The sequence below is a fragment of the Oncorhynchus keta genome, chromosome 1 (genome assembly GCF_023373465.1).
Source record: "Oncorhynchus keta strain PuntledgeMale-10-30-2019 chromosome 1, Oket_V2, whole genome shotgun sequence".
NCBI classification, from domain to species: domain Eukaryota; kingdom Metazoa; phylum Chordata; class Actinopteri; order Salmoniformes; family Salmonidae; genus Oncorhynchus; species Oncorhynchus keta.
Window position 1 is genome coordinate 50453268 of NC_068421.1, and position 14852 is coordinate 50468119.

Here is a 14852-nt window from a genome sequence, read left to right on the forward strand (position 1 = left end):
TAGGGGGTAATGTTTTTGTATTGTGACCGCCGTTTCTACTTATTGATGCCGTTTGTTTGTTTTGAACCTTCTACCTTATGCACATTGAGCATGGGGAATGTGCTCTCGAAACGCTATACTTATTGTGAACATGCCTCTTGATGGAGCAGGGCTGGGACACAGACTGACTGAGCTGCTGCTTCTAATGACATCCCACTGCAGGGACATGGAGAAACACGCATTCAAAATATTCACACACACACACACACACAGACACACACACACACAGGTATTGATTGGTACACTCCAGGTCTGTGTAGCCACCATACGCTCGCTGAGACACACACACAAACACCTCGTTGCACAACCCAAGACCAACCCTAAGGGAGAGGGCTAAAGCAATGAGAGAAGCATTGAGATGAATAGGAACCACACTGAGACAAAAAGGAAAAGAGGAGAGTGGTGGGATAGAGTGGAAGTGCAGGAGGGGGCTCAGGTACACACACAGGCACACAAACATGAGCCATGAGTCACAACCGCAGTCAAATTCCGGATGACCGTTGAGTCACGGTAATCTCCTCTTATGCACTCTGGACATGTGTTGGTTGTACCCAACTCGCTAAACGACCATCAGGTCACTAATGGCCTGGCACTCAGGGCTCTTTTGCCCCACTAACCACTCTGACATCAATGCAAATGCAATCTAAAAATCACATCAAACACTTATCATCAAAACAGTATGATGCTTATAAAACGCGCCTCACTGTGATGATCAATTTGAAGAAAGAAGTTCAACGACAAGTTGAAACTGAGTGGGAAAACATGGACATTGTGGATGTTGTTTCAAAGCCAAACATAACGAAATGGACAGTGCTTTCTAAGGTTAATTCAAAACACCCATATGCATATTAGAGCTTATGCATACGCATAGCCCATTTATATGAGTTCAAGTCCAAAAAGATTTCAGATGTCTTTGGTACATTAATTGGTCTAGTATGTACTCCAAAATTAAACAATTTCTAGTAAATCGCCCTTGATTGTGGACTGTATTATTATGCATACTTGATGGACTGGTTACCTTATGCTACGACCAAAACTTTATATGCATGAGTCTGGTAGAGAAAATATAGACGGAGGTGATGCTGTTGGTGCATTGACTGTGCAGGACGGCTTAGAGTTGGCCTACAATTACAGTGAATTTGTATTTGATTTTGAATAGCCTAGTAGTAGGGAGAGAAACAAATATATCAATCAAAATTAATAGGCTGACATATTACCTACAAAATATCTCACCGCCGTGCGAGAGAGAGACAACGGATGCTAGTCACACAGTCACTCACTGCCATTTTTCTCCCCCTCTTCTCCACAGCGCAGTCTGAGACCGGCACAAATCAATTGCGGTTGAACTCCCTCTAGTCATTTGTGTGTTTTAATTATTTCATCAAAAAGAGCTCATAAAGCATCAGACAAGCTCAGTGCATATGGGTGATTTGATCAAAACACATAGGACGTGTCTATAATATAGCCACTTCATATGTGCACTCGCTCTGAACGTGACAAATATCCTTTCTATTTTATTCAGCAAAGTTCATTATATTCTTCTTACTATAAAATCAAATAACATAAAATAATGGCATTTGACTAATAAGCATATCTTGTCTGCAAAATGAACAAGCCTACATACAGCCTATGCCATGGCGCATAGCCGTATAACATACAGTAGGCCAACTCCTATTCTGTTCTTCTGAAATACATTTTCATCATATAAGGTTTCTTTAAACCTGCCTAAAATAAAGAATGGATTTATCGTGACGGTGTAAATTAAATGGATTCATTCGACCAAAAAAAATAAAATGTACATGTTCCAAAAGGCGTGCAAAAGGCCTTGGAGATGCTAAACATTTGCACGACAATAACCGGCTGACAAAATGTCATGACCGCCACAGCCCTACACACACACAGTGTGATGCTGGTATTGAGTGGTACGCTCCAACCCCGGGTAGGTAGGGAGGGGAGGGGAGAGAAAATAAAGAAAAACTAAGCCCTTCCCTCTGAGTTGCACAGACAAAGAGCCAGGGACCTCCAAGGGAGTGAAGAATAGGAAGGTGAGAGAATCAAAGAGAGAGAGAGAGAGAAAGCAAGAGAGAGAATCAAAAAGAGAGAGAGAGAGAGAGAATCAAAAACAGAAAGAGAGAGGGCAAGAAATTGAGCGTGAGAGCACAAAGGAGTGAAAGAGAGTAAGAGTGAAGGAGGAAGAGTGAGAAGCAGAAAAGGTCTGCCTGGGCAGTAATGAGCATTCAGCAAATATGAGGCTCAGCAAATATTCTGTTCAGAGCAGAGGTCCGACGTCCGTCCGGCTCCCACACGCTACCACAAGAACTGGTTCCAGAACCCAACCACAGTCCCGCAATGTTATTTTAGGCGTATGTGACACAGTTCACTTGCCAGCCAGAGAGCTGCTCTAAAATCGGAATAGAAAGCCAGAGCGAATTTACCTGCTACGTCGATCGACAGTTGTCGCAGTAACATCATGAACATTCTTTTAAAATAGTTACTTGCAAAGTGGAGTCTTTTGTTTAGACATGTAGCTAGCTAGCTAAACAGTGAACCATAATCCCAATTTACAACGAATCTGCAGGTAGATAACCGACCAGATTCAATGTTAGCTAGCTAACATTAGGCTAATAACTAGCAATGCAAATGGCTCTGAGATATAAATAATATTACTACACAGATCATACACTTAAAAGTTAGCTATCTAGCCAGCTAACATTAGCTAGCTAGCTTACAGTACAATAACAAGAAATAAAAATTGATGCACAAAATTAGAAACGTGTAATATCTGAAAATGTAGCTAGCTTACCCATAAACATGTATGGACGCTTTTCCCTCTCTCACGGATGCAATCAAATGCCAGAATTGTGTCCTTAGCTATCAGACTCAAATTCCAGTGATTTCAAATCTCAGTCCTCCAGAAAGTGGAGAGCAACACTTATGCAGTTCTACTATGTGATATCTTTCAGAAAAGCATCATCAGAAAGGATTACTTAAACAAACTGACCAGCTCATATTATAGACCGAAGTGTGCTACATGACAGACAAATCAAAACTCATCTTTCGGCATGTCCAGCCCACTCATTATATTATCTCAGCCAATCATGGCTAGCGGGAAGGTTGCTCACTTTTTCCGGGGCTAAACCAACTAAGCTCATAATTTAACACTTTTATTCGTATTTACAGATGGCATACAAGTTTGTTATTAAGGCACATGAAAGTTCACATGTTCCAGGAAGCATTTCGGCCCCAAAAACATTTTAATAGATAAATAAAACGTTTACATTCAAATGGCTCTCCTGTGAAGTAGTGACGCGTGAAATACGCATAGTTCCTGAAACGAGATACAGATACAAATAAATTAGTAATCAATATTAATTGAAAATGAAAACGCGCAATGCTCGCTCTCCATGGTATAATGAATAATGGCGCAGGAGGAGATGGCTGACAGGGGATCGTAAACTAACGAATTGTGCTATTGTGTGTATTTTTTCATGTTATTTGTAAATTATTTTATACATGTTTCTGCCACTGTGTCTTACGACCGAAAAGAGCTTCTAGATATCAGGACAGCGATTACTCACCGCCTGGTATGGTAAATGCTCGGCATCCGACCATAAGGCGCTAAAGAGGGTATTGCGTACGGCCCAGTACATCACTAGAGCCAGGCTTCCTGCCACCCAGGACCTATACACTAGGCGGTGTCAAAAGTTTCAAAGACTCCAGTCACCCATGTCATAGATTGATCTCTCTGCTACCACATGGCAAGTGGTGAGTGCTAAGTCTGGGCCCAAAAGGCTCCTGAACAGCTTCTACCCCCAAGCCATAAGACTGCTGAACAATGAATCAAATGGCCACCCGGACTATTTACATTGTTTTTACACTGCTGCTAATGCTGTTTATTATCTATGCATAGTCACTTTACCCCTACAAATTACCTCGACAAACCTGTACCCCCACACATTGACTCGGTACCGGTACCCCCTGTATATACAGTAGCGTTGTGATTGTGATTATATTGTGTTACCTTTATTTTCTTTTTTACTTTAGTTTTTTTTTTGTAAATATTTTCTTAACTCCATTTCTTGAACTGCATTGTTGGTTAAGGGCCTGTAAAAGTAAGCATCTCACGATAAGATCTACTTTTTGTATTCGGCGCATGTGACAAATTCAATTTGATTTGATTACATTTCCTTGGAGAGATAACTGCCATGTGATTCTCCGCCCATGCATTAGGTAGCCTACTCCATTTCATTGAGACCCACACATTGAGACCCACATATAGGTCCTAGGAACACTTGATCGTGCATGCCCAACTAGGAGAGGAGAGGAGAGGTAGGCTAATTAAAGCAGTGAATTCTGAGTGTGTATGCGACAAAGATGTGCTTTTGACACAATATGTAGGCTAACGCATACAAAGCAGAAATATGACAGTTTCCAATTAATCTGCTGGACAACAAAAATATTTTTCCTTCCCAAAGTTGTCAGTCCACTCCCAACCGCAGCATGAACAGTGCTGACCATGCCGGCAATGATCTCTGCTGGGGACCTGCAGCTCTAGTTCAGAGCCCCTTTTTCTAATGGCACCATGAAAACCTCGTCACCCACACATTATAATGGCAATTTCTCCTAGTCTGAGGTACCCATTCAAACGACAGTGCCAGCGATATACCGTAAGTATAGGGTATCTACCACAAAACAATTTCTGTCTTTCAGAAATCAAGCCTGTTCATGCTGGGGTCTTTCCTTGTTAATGGGAGATGGGGAAAATGCAAACTCCTTGAGGGTAAATGTTTTATCATGTGTATCACTACAGTCATATTCAAGTCATATTTGCAGACTTGTATCCAATAAATAAAGGGGAGAAAAACTGCCATTTTTATGGTCAAAAACATAACCCAGCTTCAGTCAATACATCCCTAGCAAGAAAGGTGGACTAAAATGAAGGGATGAAAGGTTCAAATAAACAGGAGAAACGGACGAGGAGGAGATCGATCCTTCTCTGATGGCGGAGCCGGTATTAGTCACCCAGCGAGACCCTGGAGAGAGATTGAAGGAGAGAGAAAAACATGCTCTCACCTTGCAGACACAGCTTAAAGTTGACGGGGAGTGCGCCGGGCACTGACACCCGATTGCCCCTACCAAGGTCGCCCAGTGAGGTCACCTCCGTTACCGTTGCTGTGACGAAGCATCGCCCTCCAATAGCGTTCTGTCGATACCCTTATCGTCTACCGTCATTACTTTGCCGCCGTGCAACTCGTTTAGCCGGGAGTGGCTGTATGTCTTTGGGCCTGTCCCAAATGGCACCCTATTCCCCCCATAGGGCTCTGGTCAAAACTAGTGCACTATATAGGGATTAGGTTGCCATTTGGAACGAACCCCTTGAGTGCGTGATACTATAGGGCCCACGCAGTCGTGTTGGTTCCCCCACATTCGCTTGACGTGAAATGGCCGCGAAAGTGATGGAGATGTGTCGGCAAATAGAGGCTCTTCATGTGACTTGTGTTGGGAGAGCCATAAACGCTAGGAAATCGAATTGGATGCCAAGTGAGGCCTTTGGGAATAGTGAGTCTCGACGGGCGGTCGTATTACAAGAGGAGGAATTAGAAAATCATGGGAAGAGGGAGGGAAGGAAGGAAGGAAGGAGGGAGGGAAGGAGGAAGCAAGAGTGGTGTTCGAAGAGCGCTACTGCTACCTAGCGACGAGTGGTGGGATGGTCAGGCCGGGACAATTTCACTGTTTGTTGGACACAGACACACTCATCTTCGCAGAAAAACACACACACACACACACACACACACACACACACACACACACACACACACACACACACACACACACACACACACACACACACACACACACACACACACACACACACACACACACACACACACACACACCTAGATTTTATAGACTTACAGTTAACTGCCAAAATAAAGGAAACGCCGACATAAGTGTGTTAATAGGGCGTTGGGCCACCCTGGAGCCAGAACAGCTTCAATGCACTTTGGCCTACAATTCTATTGGAGGGATGCGATACCATTATTCCACTAGAAATTCCATCATTCTGTGTTTGGTTGATAGAAAATGCTGGCTCAGGCGCCGCTCCAGAATCTCCCATAAGTGTTCATGGACTCATACAATGACACACACACACACATACACATAGTAGCAAATTTGAGTGAATATGTTGCTCATATTGAAGATGCTTTATACTACAGAACCCACCTGGCTCCTTAGAAACTTTTGTAAGTCTAGAGTGTCCTCCAGTGGCCATCTGTTTAAGTACACAAATGCATGTATGACCAGTCTCCTCAATTCACAAACAGGGACTCACGTTAAATTTCACACACGTATAGGAATGATAGATGCTTGAGAAGCAACTGCCAAAGCCTGCCCAGATCCTGAAATCAAGGAACAATTTTGGCTTGCCATTTTTTGATGTGGATGCAACTGAAGCAAAGAGCTGTCGCACGGGTGGCAGGTAGCCTGGCGGTCAGAGCGGCGTTGGGTCAGTAACCAAAAGGTCACTACTGCTACCTGCAACCCGAGCGAAGAGTGATGGGATGGTTGGGCCTGGACAATCAAATTGCTTGTAGGACACAGAGACACTCAACACACATTTTATTGACCTACAAGTAACACACACACACACACACACACACACACACACACACACACACACACACACACACACACACACACACACACACACACACACACACACACACACACACACACACACACACACACACACACACACAGAGCGAGAGAGATGCAAAGAATGGCGAAATAAACCACTAATACAGCCACTGACCATGACTTGGGCTCTCCAAAGTGGAGGTAGTTGATACTGTAGAGATCCATGTCCTCTGTGTGCCAGGCGAAGGTGGTCTTCCACATGCCAAAGTACAGGTAGGGCGTGTTCACCCCCTCGATCACGATGCCACACTCCTGCTCCACCATGTCCAGCAGCGTGTTCAGGTGGCCGATGTTCCACTCACCGATCTCCTGGAAACACAGACACAAAAAGGGGGAGGTTAAAAGGGTTAGTTCACCCAAATCAAATACAACAACAACAAAAATGACAGTTTCCTTACCCAGCCTGTAAGCAGTCTTCTGGACAAGTTATGAAAGCAATCTGTGCTTTTGTTTTGTTTACCTGGTCACTGTTCCAAGTGATCACTTTTAAGCATTTGTGGCACAAATCGTGTGCAAGTCAATGGTTCTGATTTTCGCCTCTCGCTTCATGTTCAAATATTTGATTTTATAATTTGGGTGAACTATCCATTTAACACTGTGACCCGATTCAAGCATGTTGGCTATATTTACCAATGAAATGTAACAGTGGATTTTGCCCCCGTTCTGCCCCTGAACAGGCAGTTAAACCCACTGTTCCTAGGCCGTCATTGAAAATAAGAATTTGTTCTTAACTGACTTGCCAAATTAAATAAAGGTTAAAAAAATATATATATATTTTTTAGGGCTGTCCCCGACAAAAAAACAACTTATTTGACTGAAAGTCGTCTGCTCTTTCGACCAATCGATTGCCTGAAATGTTTAAAATGTGTATTTTTCCATTTATAGACACACCCTATGTGTTTTAATAAAATCAACTACGTGCATTGAGCTTGCCTGATGCTTTAAGCTTATGTTTCGATGCCTCAAGAGGGCGCCAGAGATTTAGAACACCAGAAGAAGAAAAAAAAACTTCACCTGGCCCAACTATTCTCCTCCATTTCCTGCTGACTTCTCCAGATTCTGCTTTTACTCTCCTGAAGTTGCCGCTAATAGGGTACACGAGAAGTCGGCAAACTTCCTCAGTTGGAATGCCAAATGAATCTTACCATTTCTACCAATCTGTGTGCCAGTTATGGCATTCATATGTACATTTTCGTAAAACAATTTAATTTATAATAAAGTGTTCATATCTCAAAATGTCATGTGGTTAATCAATATTCTATCCAAATCTAAATTAAAATTATACAATACATATCCCATAACAATCACAATGGCTACACATGACCTGTCTGCAACAAACTTGAAACATTGTATCAACTATTAACTTTGCTCCAGCCCAAAGATTGCATGAGCGAATTTGCAACACTGTATAAAATATTCTGGGCCCTCAGTTTCCAGTGCCAGGGAATTCTTTGTACAAGGGATAAGAAGCAGTGCTTGACTTGGACAGGAGCTCAACAGAGCGGAGTACAGGCACCACAAATGTTCTACTGCTTAACCGCCTGTTCCACTTGTGGAATATTAGCTCAAAGTATTGTGGAGCTCCTGCACCTAAATATAAACAGTACCAGCACTCAGAATGAGTACCGGAACCTATTTCAGTTCATGTCACTGATAAGAAGCCTATTTTATGACGTTTCCACTGGATCAGAGCATTTTATTTTTCCCTTTCATACCGAGTGGTAATCGAAAGGGAGAGAGAGCAAGAAAGATTTTTCAAATACATTGAAGAACTATTTCAATTCTCAGATGTAAAAACATAATTTTCTTGCTTGCTGCTTGAGGTGAAGAAAACATTACTTTGAGAAGCTTAGGCTTACTTCCATGTGTGTGCGTCCTTACTCAACATTGACAGGAGTGCTCCAAAACAAAAGACAATGGGAAAAAAGACAACTAAATTGACAGAACCCATAAATGGAATAAAATAAATAGAATTACATAAACCAAAATGTGTTTCTCACAAGTGTGGCATAGGTTGCGCAATCTGCAAACAATGTGTTCACTCCGACAATGAGAAAATTAAGACTGGAATAATCAAAGTAGCCACCCTTGACAGCTTTGCACACTCTCTTGACATTCTCTCAACCAGCTTCACCTGGAATGCTTTTCCAACAGTCTTGAAGGAGTTCCCACATATGCTGAGCACGTGTTAGTTGCTTTTCCTTCACTCTGCGGTCCAAGTCATCCCAAACCATCTCAATTGGGTTGAGGTCGGGTGATTGTGGAGGCCAGGTCATCCGATGCAGCATTCAGTCAATCTCCTTCTTGGCCAAAAATCGAACATTTGGACTCATCAGACAACAACAAAAATAATTCCACCGGTCTAATGTCCATTGCTCATGTTAATTGGCCCAAACAAGTCTCTTCTCCTTATTGGTGTATTTTAGTAGTGGCAATTTGACCATGAAGGCCTGATTCATGCAGTCTCCTCTGAACAGTTGATGTTGAGATGTGTCTGTTACTTGAACTCTGAAGTATTTATTTAAACTGCAATTTCTGAGGCTGGTAATTCTAATGAACTTACCCTCTGCAGCAGAGGTAACTCTGGGTCTTCCTTTCCTGTGGCGGTCCTCATGAGAGACAGTTTCATCATAGTGCTTGATGGTTTCTACGACTGCACTTGAAGAAACTTTTCTGGATTGACTGACCTTCATAAAGTAATGATGGACTGTCATTTCTCTTTGCCTATCTGAGCTGTTAATATGCCATAATATGGACTTGGTCTTTCACCAAATAGGGCTATCTTCTGTATACCACCCTTACCTTGTCACAACACAACTGATTGGCTCAGGCGTATTAAGAAGGAAAGAAATTACGCAAATGAACACACCTATTAATTGAAATGCATTCCAGGTGACTACCTCATGAAGTTGGTTGAGAGAATGCCAAGAGCGTGCAAAGCTGTCATCAAAGGGAAAGGGTGGCTACTTTGAAGAATCTCAAATATAAAATCTATTTGGATTTGTTTAACACTTTTTTTTGGTTACTACATGATTCCATATGTGTTATTTCATCATTTTGATGTCTTCACTAATATTCTACAATGTAGAAAATAGTAAAAAATAACAAAAAATCCAGGAATGTGTAGGTGTGTCCAAACTTTTGTACTGCATATATTTGTTACCACTTGACTAAAACAATCTCGGTCGACTAACAGCCTAACGACCACATAATCGACCAGTCGACTAATTGGGGTCAGCCCTAAGTGGATGACAGTCTAAACATGTATTTAAGGTAGGAAAACAATTATATGAATAGGTCTTGAACAATCCAAGGCCTACAAACATGGAGTTGCCCTGTTACAGTTGTACTTCAGTTAGTATTTACCCAGTGAATAAAGTAGATTCCCATTGCAGTCAAAAGACTTGTATAACTAACCCAAGACAGACCAGAGCCTGTTGATTCCATTGGGAGCAAATTAAATCAGAGGGCAGAACAAGCAAGGAGGTGAGCAGAGTCAAGCACGAGCTAGTGAGACCCTAATGGCGTGTTCTGGCATTTATTTGCATAGTTCCGTTAGGGAACGCCTTGTGAAATAACTCTATTTACCCTTGCACTCCAAAACAATGCCTTTTTTTTTTTTTTTTACTTTAGCAAAGGTTAAAGTCTACTAAACACAGTTCACTCTGTTACAGAATCTAGTTTTGGAAACAAAAAAAAAATGTATGAAAATGAGCAGAATGGAGGCCAAAAGCAATTTCGCTCAGTGTTCTCCCACTGCGGGCCACTGGGCTTTCTCTCATCGCCATTTTTGATTGTGGATGGAAACGCCAACCGGATACTTCACATTTATACATCCGGTGAAATATCTTGTTCATTGTACTGTATTGCAGTTCTCAAGGTCATGTAATAACACCTGTTTTAACCACCAGATGGGATTAAGGCTAAAGAACTAAAAGGATGCACCCAAAAACACCTCAAATGAAAAGGCGTCCTTTGTCAATTGAAAAACTAAATAAATGTCTGGGGGGAAAAAACTAAATAAATTAAATACACAGATCTAATGAGAACAGATACCAGCGGTTCATCTTTATCGCTGAAATAAGTTCAAATACTTCCATTCAGTGGTATAATCAGAATGGATCTCCTAGGCCATTTGCACACAAATGCTCATTTCTGGTAGTAAGGAAGTAAAGGAATTCAACACAATTGAGTAACTATGTCCGAAAGGGTACCTAGTGGAACTTGCTTCAATGTATCCCAAAGAAGTATATTAAGTAACTTTTATATAATAACTATAGAAATGTCAACTTTTCAACAACAACAAAAAAACAGATGGGTACCATCTAAATTTGTCCCACAAGAAATGCTCATTTACTTGTCCTGCTGCAGAACATTTTGCTACACAACCCATGTATGTGATTAGAAATGCTGTCACCGGGGCTGACTTACCGGGTCGTAGATGGAGCCGCTGACGTCGGCGCCGTAGATGGGAGAAACAAAGGTGAGGTTCTTCCAGTATTTCCTCTCCAGGTCGTCAAAGTCCTTGTGTCGGGGAGTACAGTACCTGAGAGAGAGGAGGACAGGGCCGTGTTTAGTAGGCACAAAAACGGAAAAAGACGCTTTGAAAGAGAGATACCATCTAAATTTCTTCCATTAAAAAACAAACAAACATTGAAGCACTTTTTTTTCTATGGTGTGCCCTAATGAACATGACCCAGTAACAGTCGTGAGATTTAAGAGTGCCTTTCATCCTATGACCAGTCAAGACATTGGATATAGACACTGAAGGTAAAGACAGTAAAACCTGTAGCGTCAATACTGATTTTTCTTGCAAAGCAACCCGACAATATCTAATGACTACAATAATAACCGTATCTAAAGAATGAATCAAAGGTTTTACAATTAGGGCTGGGAATTGCCAGGGACCTCACAATATGACATAATCACAATACTTAGGTGTCGATACGATATGTATTGTGATTCTCACGAGTCTATATATTGTGATTCGATACTGCGATCTGTTCTTTTTAGATTTGATGTTCCAAACATATTGCTCACTATACAGCAGAGAGACAAGAGAGAGCATGACAACATTTGTTTTGTTCAGTCGTGGAAATAAAAGCACTGAAAACATGTTGGCTCACTATTTAAAAAACAAGATGGAGGACAAGCTATAAGATGAAAAATACCAGCGTTTTGGCTCAGTAACAGATGACTAGCGCTAGCTAATGCAACCTAGGAAAAAAAAATAATACATATATATACCTGAATACGGTCTCTATTCTAGGGCTGGGGCGATATGGCCAAAATATCATATCGGAATATTTTTCACATTCTGGACGGTATTTTACTGTTTTTGAAGAACAAAAAAAAAGCTCTAAGAATATGTTTTAAGAGTAGTTCATAAACCAACGTTCTGTCGAACCTAAGTGCGGTCGCACAGCTCCACTCGGCCCTGCCGCGCAGAAGAAATATCAGCCCGTGCAGAGAAGCACGTGAATGAACTTCACTCAACTTTCTATTGAGTTTTCCCCTTTGGTTAACACTATTAAGGTTTCACTCTACTGTGAGAACTGTGATCGAGTCAATGCAATATTCGCCACTTTCAATGTAATGTAACCGAAACAAACTACGCAATTAGTATGCAAAACTAGCTGTGCAAGAGATTCTCTTGTGGACAGAACACATTGGAGTAGGATTCTGTTGCATTGACAGGCACGACTCAGGCCCGCCTGGACTGTTTAAGCTACAGTACGACTAGTCATGAGTGTATAATGAGTAGATGTGCTGGTTTTGAGATCAAAGCGAGAGCTGTGTCTACCACTTGTGCCCATTTGTTCATATTCTTTGCTAGTTAGTGAGTTTTTAGCCCAGATATAGTTAATTTATAGTCAACAAATGGGGGAGTGGTTACTTCCTACAAGAGCACAACAAGTATGCATTTCTACCCATCTTTGAAAAGCGAGTCAGGTAAACAGCTTAAAGGGTCAGTGTTGTATTTTGAGATGGTATTGAACAATACGTAGAGCATAGCATAATTTCTCTGATTCTCTGCAATAATGGTATGGGAATAATAACGACATTTATTTGGCAAGCCCTGCAAGTCTCACGGAATGTAGGTCTACATTGAACACCACACATTGGCTGCTACACAAGACTGAATGGTAGAACAGCTATTTCCATGTTAAAAATGTTATGGAATGCATTTTGTTTTTGATGGTAGGCCACTGTGGTAGGCCTACATTATGATCAAATAGCCACAGTAGCTCAACAGCACAGCACAGCTCAACAGACCGGAAATTTGCCCAGTGCCTAAATTTAGTTCATGACTTTAGGGTGACAACAAATGAATTATAAGTGATTCCAAAGTGGGATTTCTCCATTCTGGTTGTTTAATACTGTTCAATCAACATTTATTATAAGCATTTATCCATTTTTGCACTTTTGTTATTATTTCCACACTGTGGCATGTAGGGCTGCATGATATGGGTAAACAATCAAGGCCTTGTTTATTGGTGTACTGTTGGAATCATGGAAGTATAATGATTATTGTAATTCAATAGTTGAAATATAGTGGGCAACACTTTGAATAGATTGTTGTTTGACATGACAACAAATAAATAGGAATTATTGTGACAGGGTAGGAACCTAAGTGTTGGTCAGTGTTTCCCAGGGGACCCTATACGATGTTACATCCCCCTTCTTCGTGCCGATAGCCAGCATTGATAGCCAGCTAGCTAACATATTCATGCCTATTCCTAATTCATGCCAATCGCCTATTCCTCTGAATCAGAAGACACTGTTGCACAAACAACACGCTGATCTAGACCTACACTAGCACAGATATCAGCCTGTATTATCTAGCTAGGTTTGCTTTAACTGATTACATTTAGCTAGCTAGCTGTTCAGCTAACTAGCAATTAGCATTATCAGCAAACATTTATTTTTAGCCATAACTTGCTAAGAAAAGACAAACTAGCTGTTTGCAGACAGTAAAATACACAAACTAATAGTGTTACTACAGAACGCTTTGAAAGCATCATCATTGTCAACAACATCTTGTTGCGTCTGACTGACTGTGTCTCATTGAGTGTAGAATAGCTGGTAGCTAGGTGAGGACCTACGTTCTGCTGTTGGCCAGTTGACGGTACTCCCCGACGGTCATGGACTTCTTCTGGATGTTGTACTGGGTGAAGAGGCCCGACTGGCCCGTCACCACCTGCATGATGGGAGCAGGGATCACCATCTCCTCGATGGTGTCGTACGACTGCCGCGGCTTCCAGCCCTTAGGAGGAATCACCTGCGAGAAGAGGAGGAGGGACAGAGAGAACGTGAGCGAGAGGATGAGATTGAAAGAGTAAAATAGGGGACAGAGCAAGAGAGGGGAGGGGGTAGAGAGAGCGAGAAACATGTGGCAAAAGTAGGTGGAGCTACAGTGACATTGCATGGCTGAATTCAAAACTGTCAGAATATTGAGCACCCAAGAGATTTTTTATGTGAACTCTTGTCTTGTTATACTGCAAAATATACAATATGACTATTTTTTCAGAGTAGGTCAGTTCTAATAGGTCAGAAAGCCATTTATATGAAAAGTGTGTGTACCTTTGCCAGGCCTGCACGGTGTGCTCCTTGAGTCTCCATGTAGGCAACGTATTTGGCAAAGTCCTTGAATTCCTCCATGGTTGGCCGGAAGGTCATGATCTTACACCCCGGGTTCATGACTGGGACTGGAGGAGCTGGGGTAGGGGCTGGATCTGAAGCTAGCTCTGGGGCTTGAGCTGAATCTGGGGTTAATTCAGGAGCTAGGTCTGGGGCTGGATCTGGGACCAGGTCTGGTGCTGGGGCTAGGTCTGGTGCTGGGGCTAGGTCTGGCGCTGGGGTTGACGCTTCCAGCGACATGGTGGCAGTTGGATCTGGTGGCACTGTCAATGACATGGAGGCAGGTAGAACTGAAAATACAAAAGAGAAAAGGACAACCTATAATCTACAACAACAAAGCAATAAGACACATATGGTCACAGGTCTGACTGTATCATGTGTTTCAGAGTAGGAGCGCTGATATAGGATCAGGTACCACCTGTCCATGTAAACGTATTCATTTTGATCTAAAAGGCTAAATTGATCCTAAAATC

The 14852-nt window shown here is 41.9% G+C and overlaps 1 protein-coding gene and 1 long non-coding RNA gene across 5 annotated transcripts in view; one reads left to right on the top strand and one right to left on the bottom strand.

The window, feature by feature from the left end:
• The window catches only part of LOC118387410 (lysine-specific demethylase 4B), an 89095-nt gene that overhangs the window by 63697 nt on the left and 10546 nt on the right, over nt 1–14852 (bottom strand). For 2 of the 3 annotated variants that reach the window (XM_052526746.1, XM_052526741.1), the window contains exons 2-5: nt 14323–14669; nt 13845–14020; nt 11170–11284; nt 6854–7047 (exon numbers count right to left, since the gene is read on the bottom strand). In XM_052526746.1, the coding sequence (XP_052382706.1) occupies nt 6854–7047; nt 11170–11284; nt 13845–14020; nt 14323–14655 (818 nt within the window). In that variant the 5' untranslated portion in view covers nt 14656–14669. The remainder of the gene's footprint in view (nt 1–6853; nt 7048–11169; nt 11285–13844; nt 14021–14322; nt 14670–14852) is intronic. The other variant, XM_052526748.1, reaches the window with a different exon arrangement.
• LOC127932183 (uncharacterized) overlaps nt 1–14852 on the top strand; it is a 45378-nt gene that overhangs the window by 5313 nt on the left and 25213 nt on the right. The gene's annotated exons all lie outside the window — the stretch shown is intronic.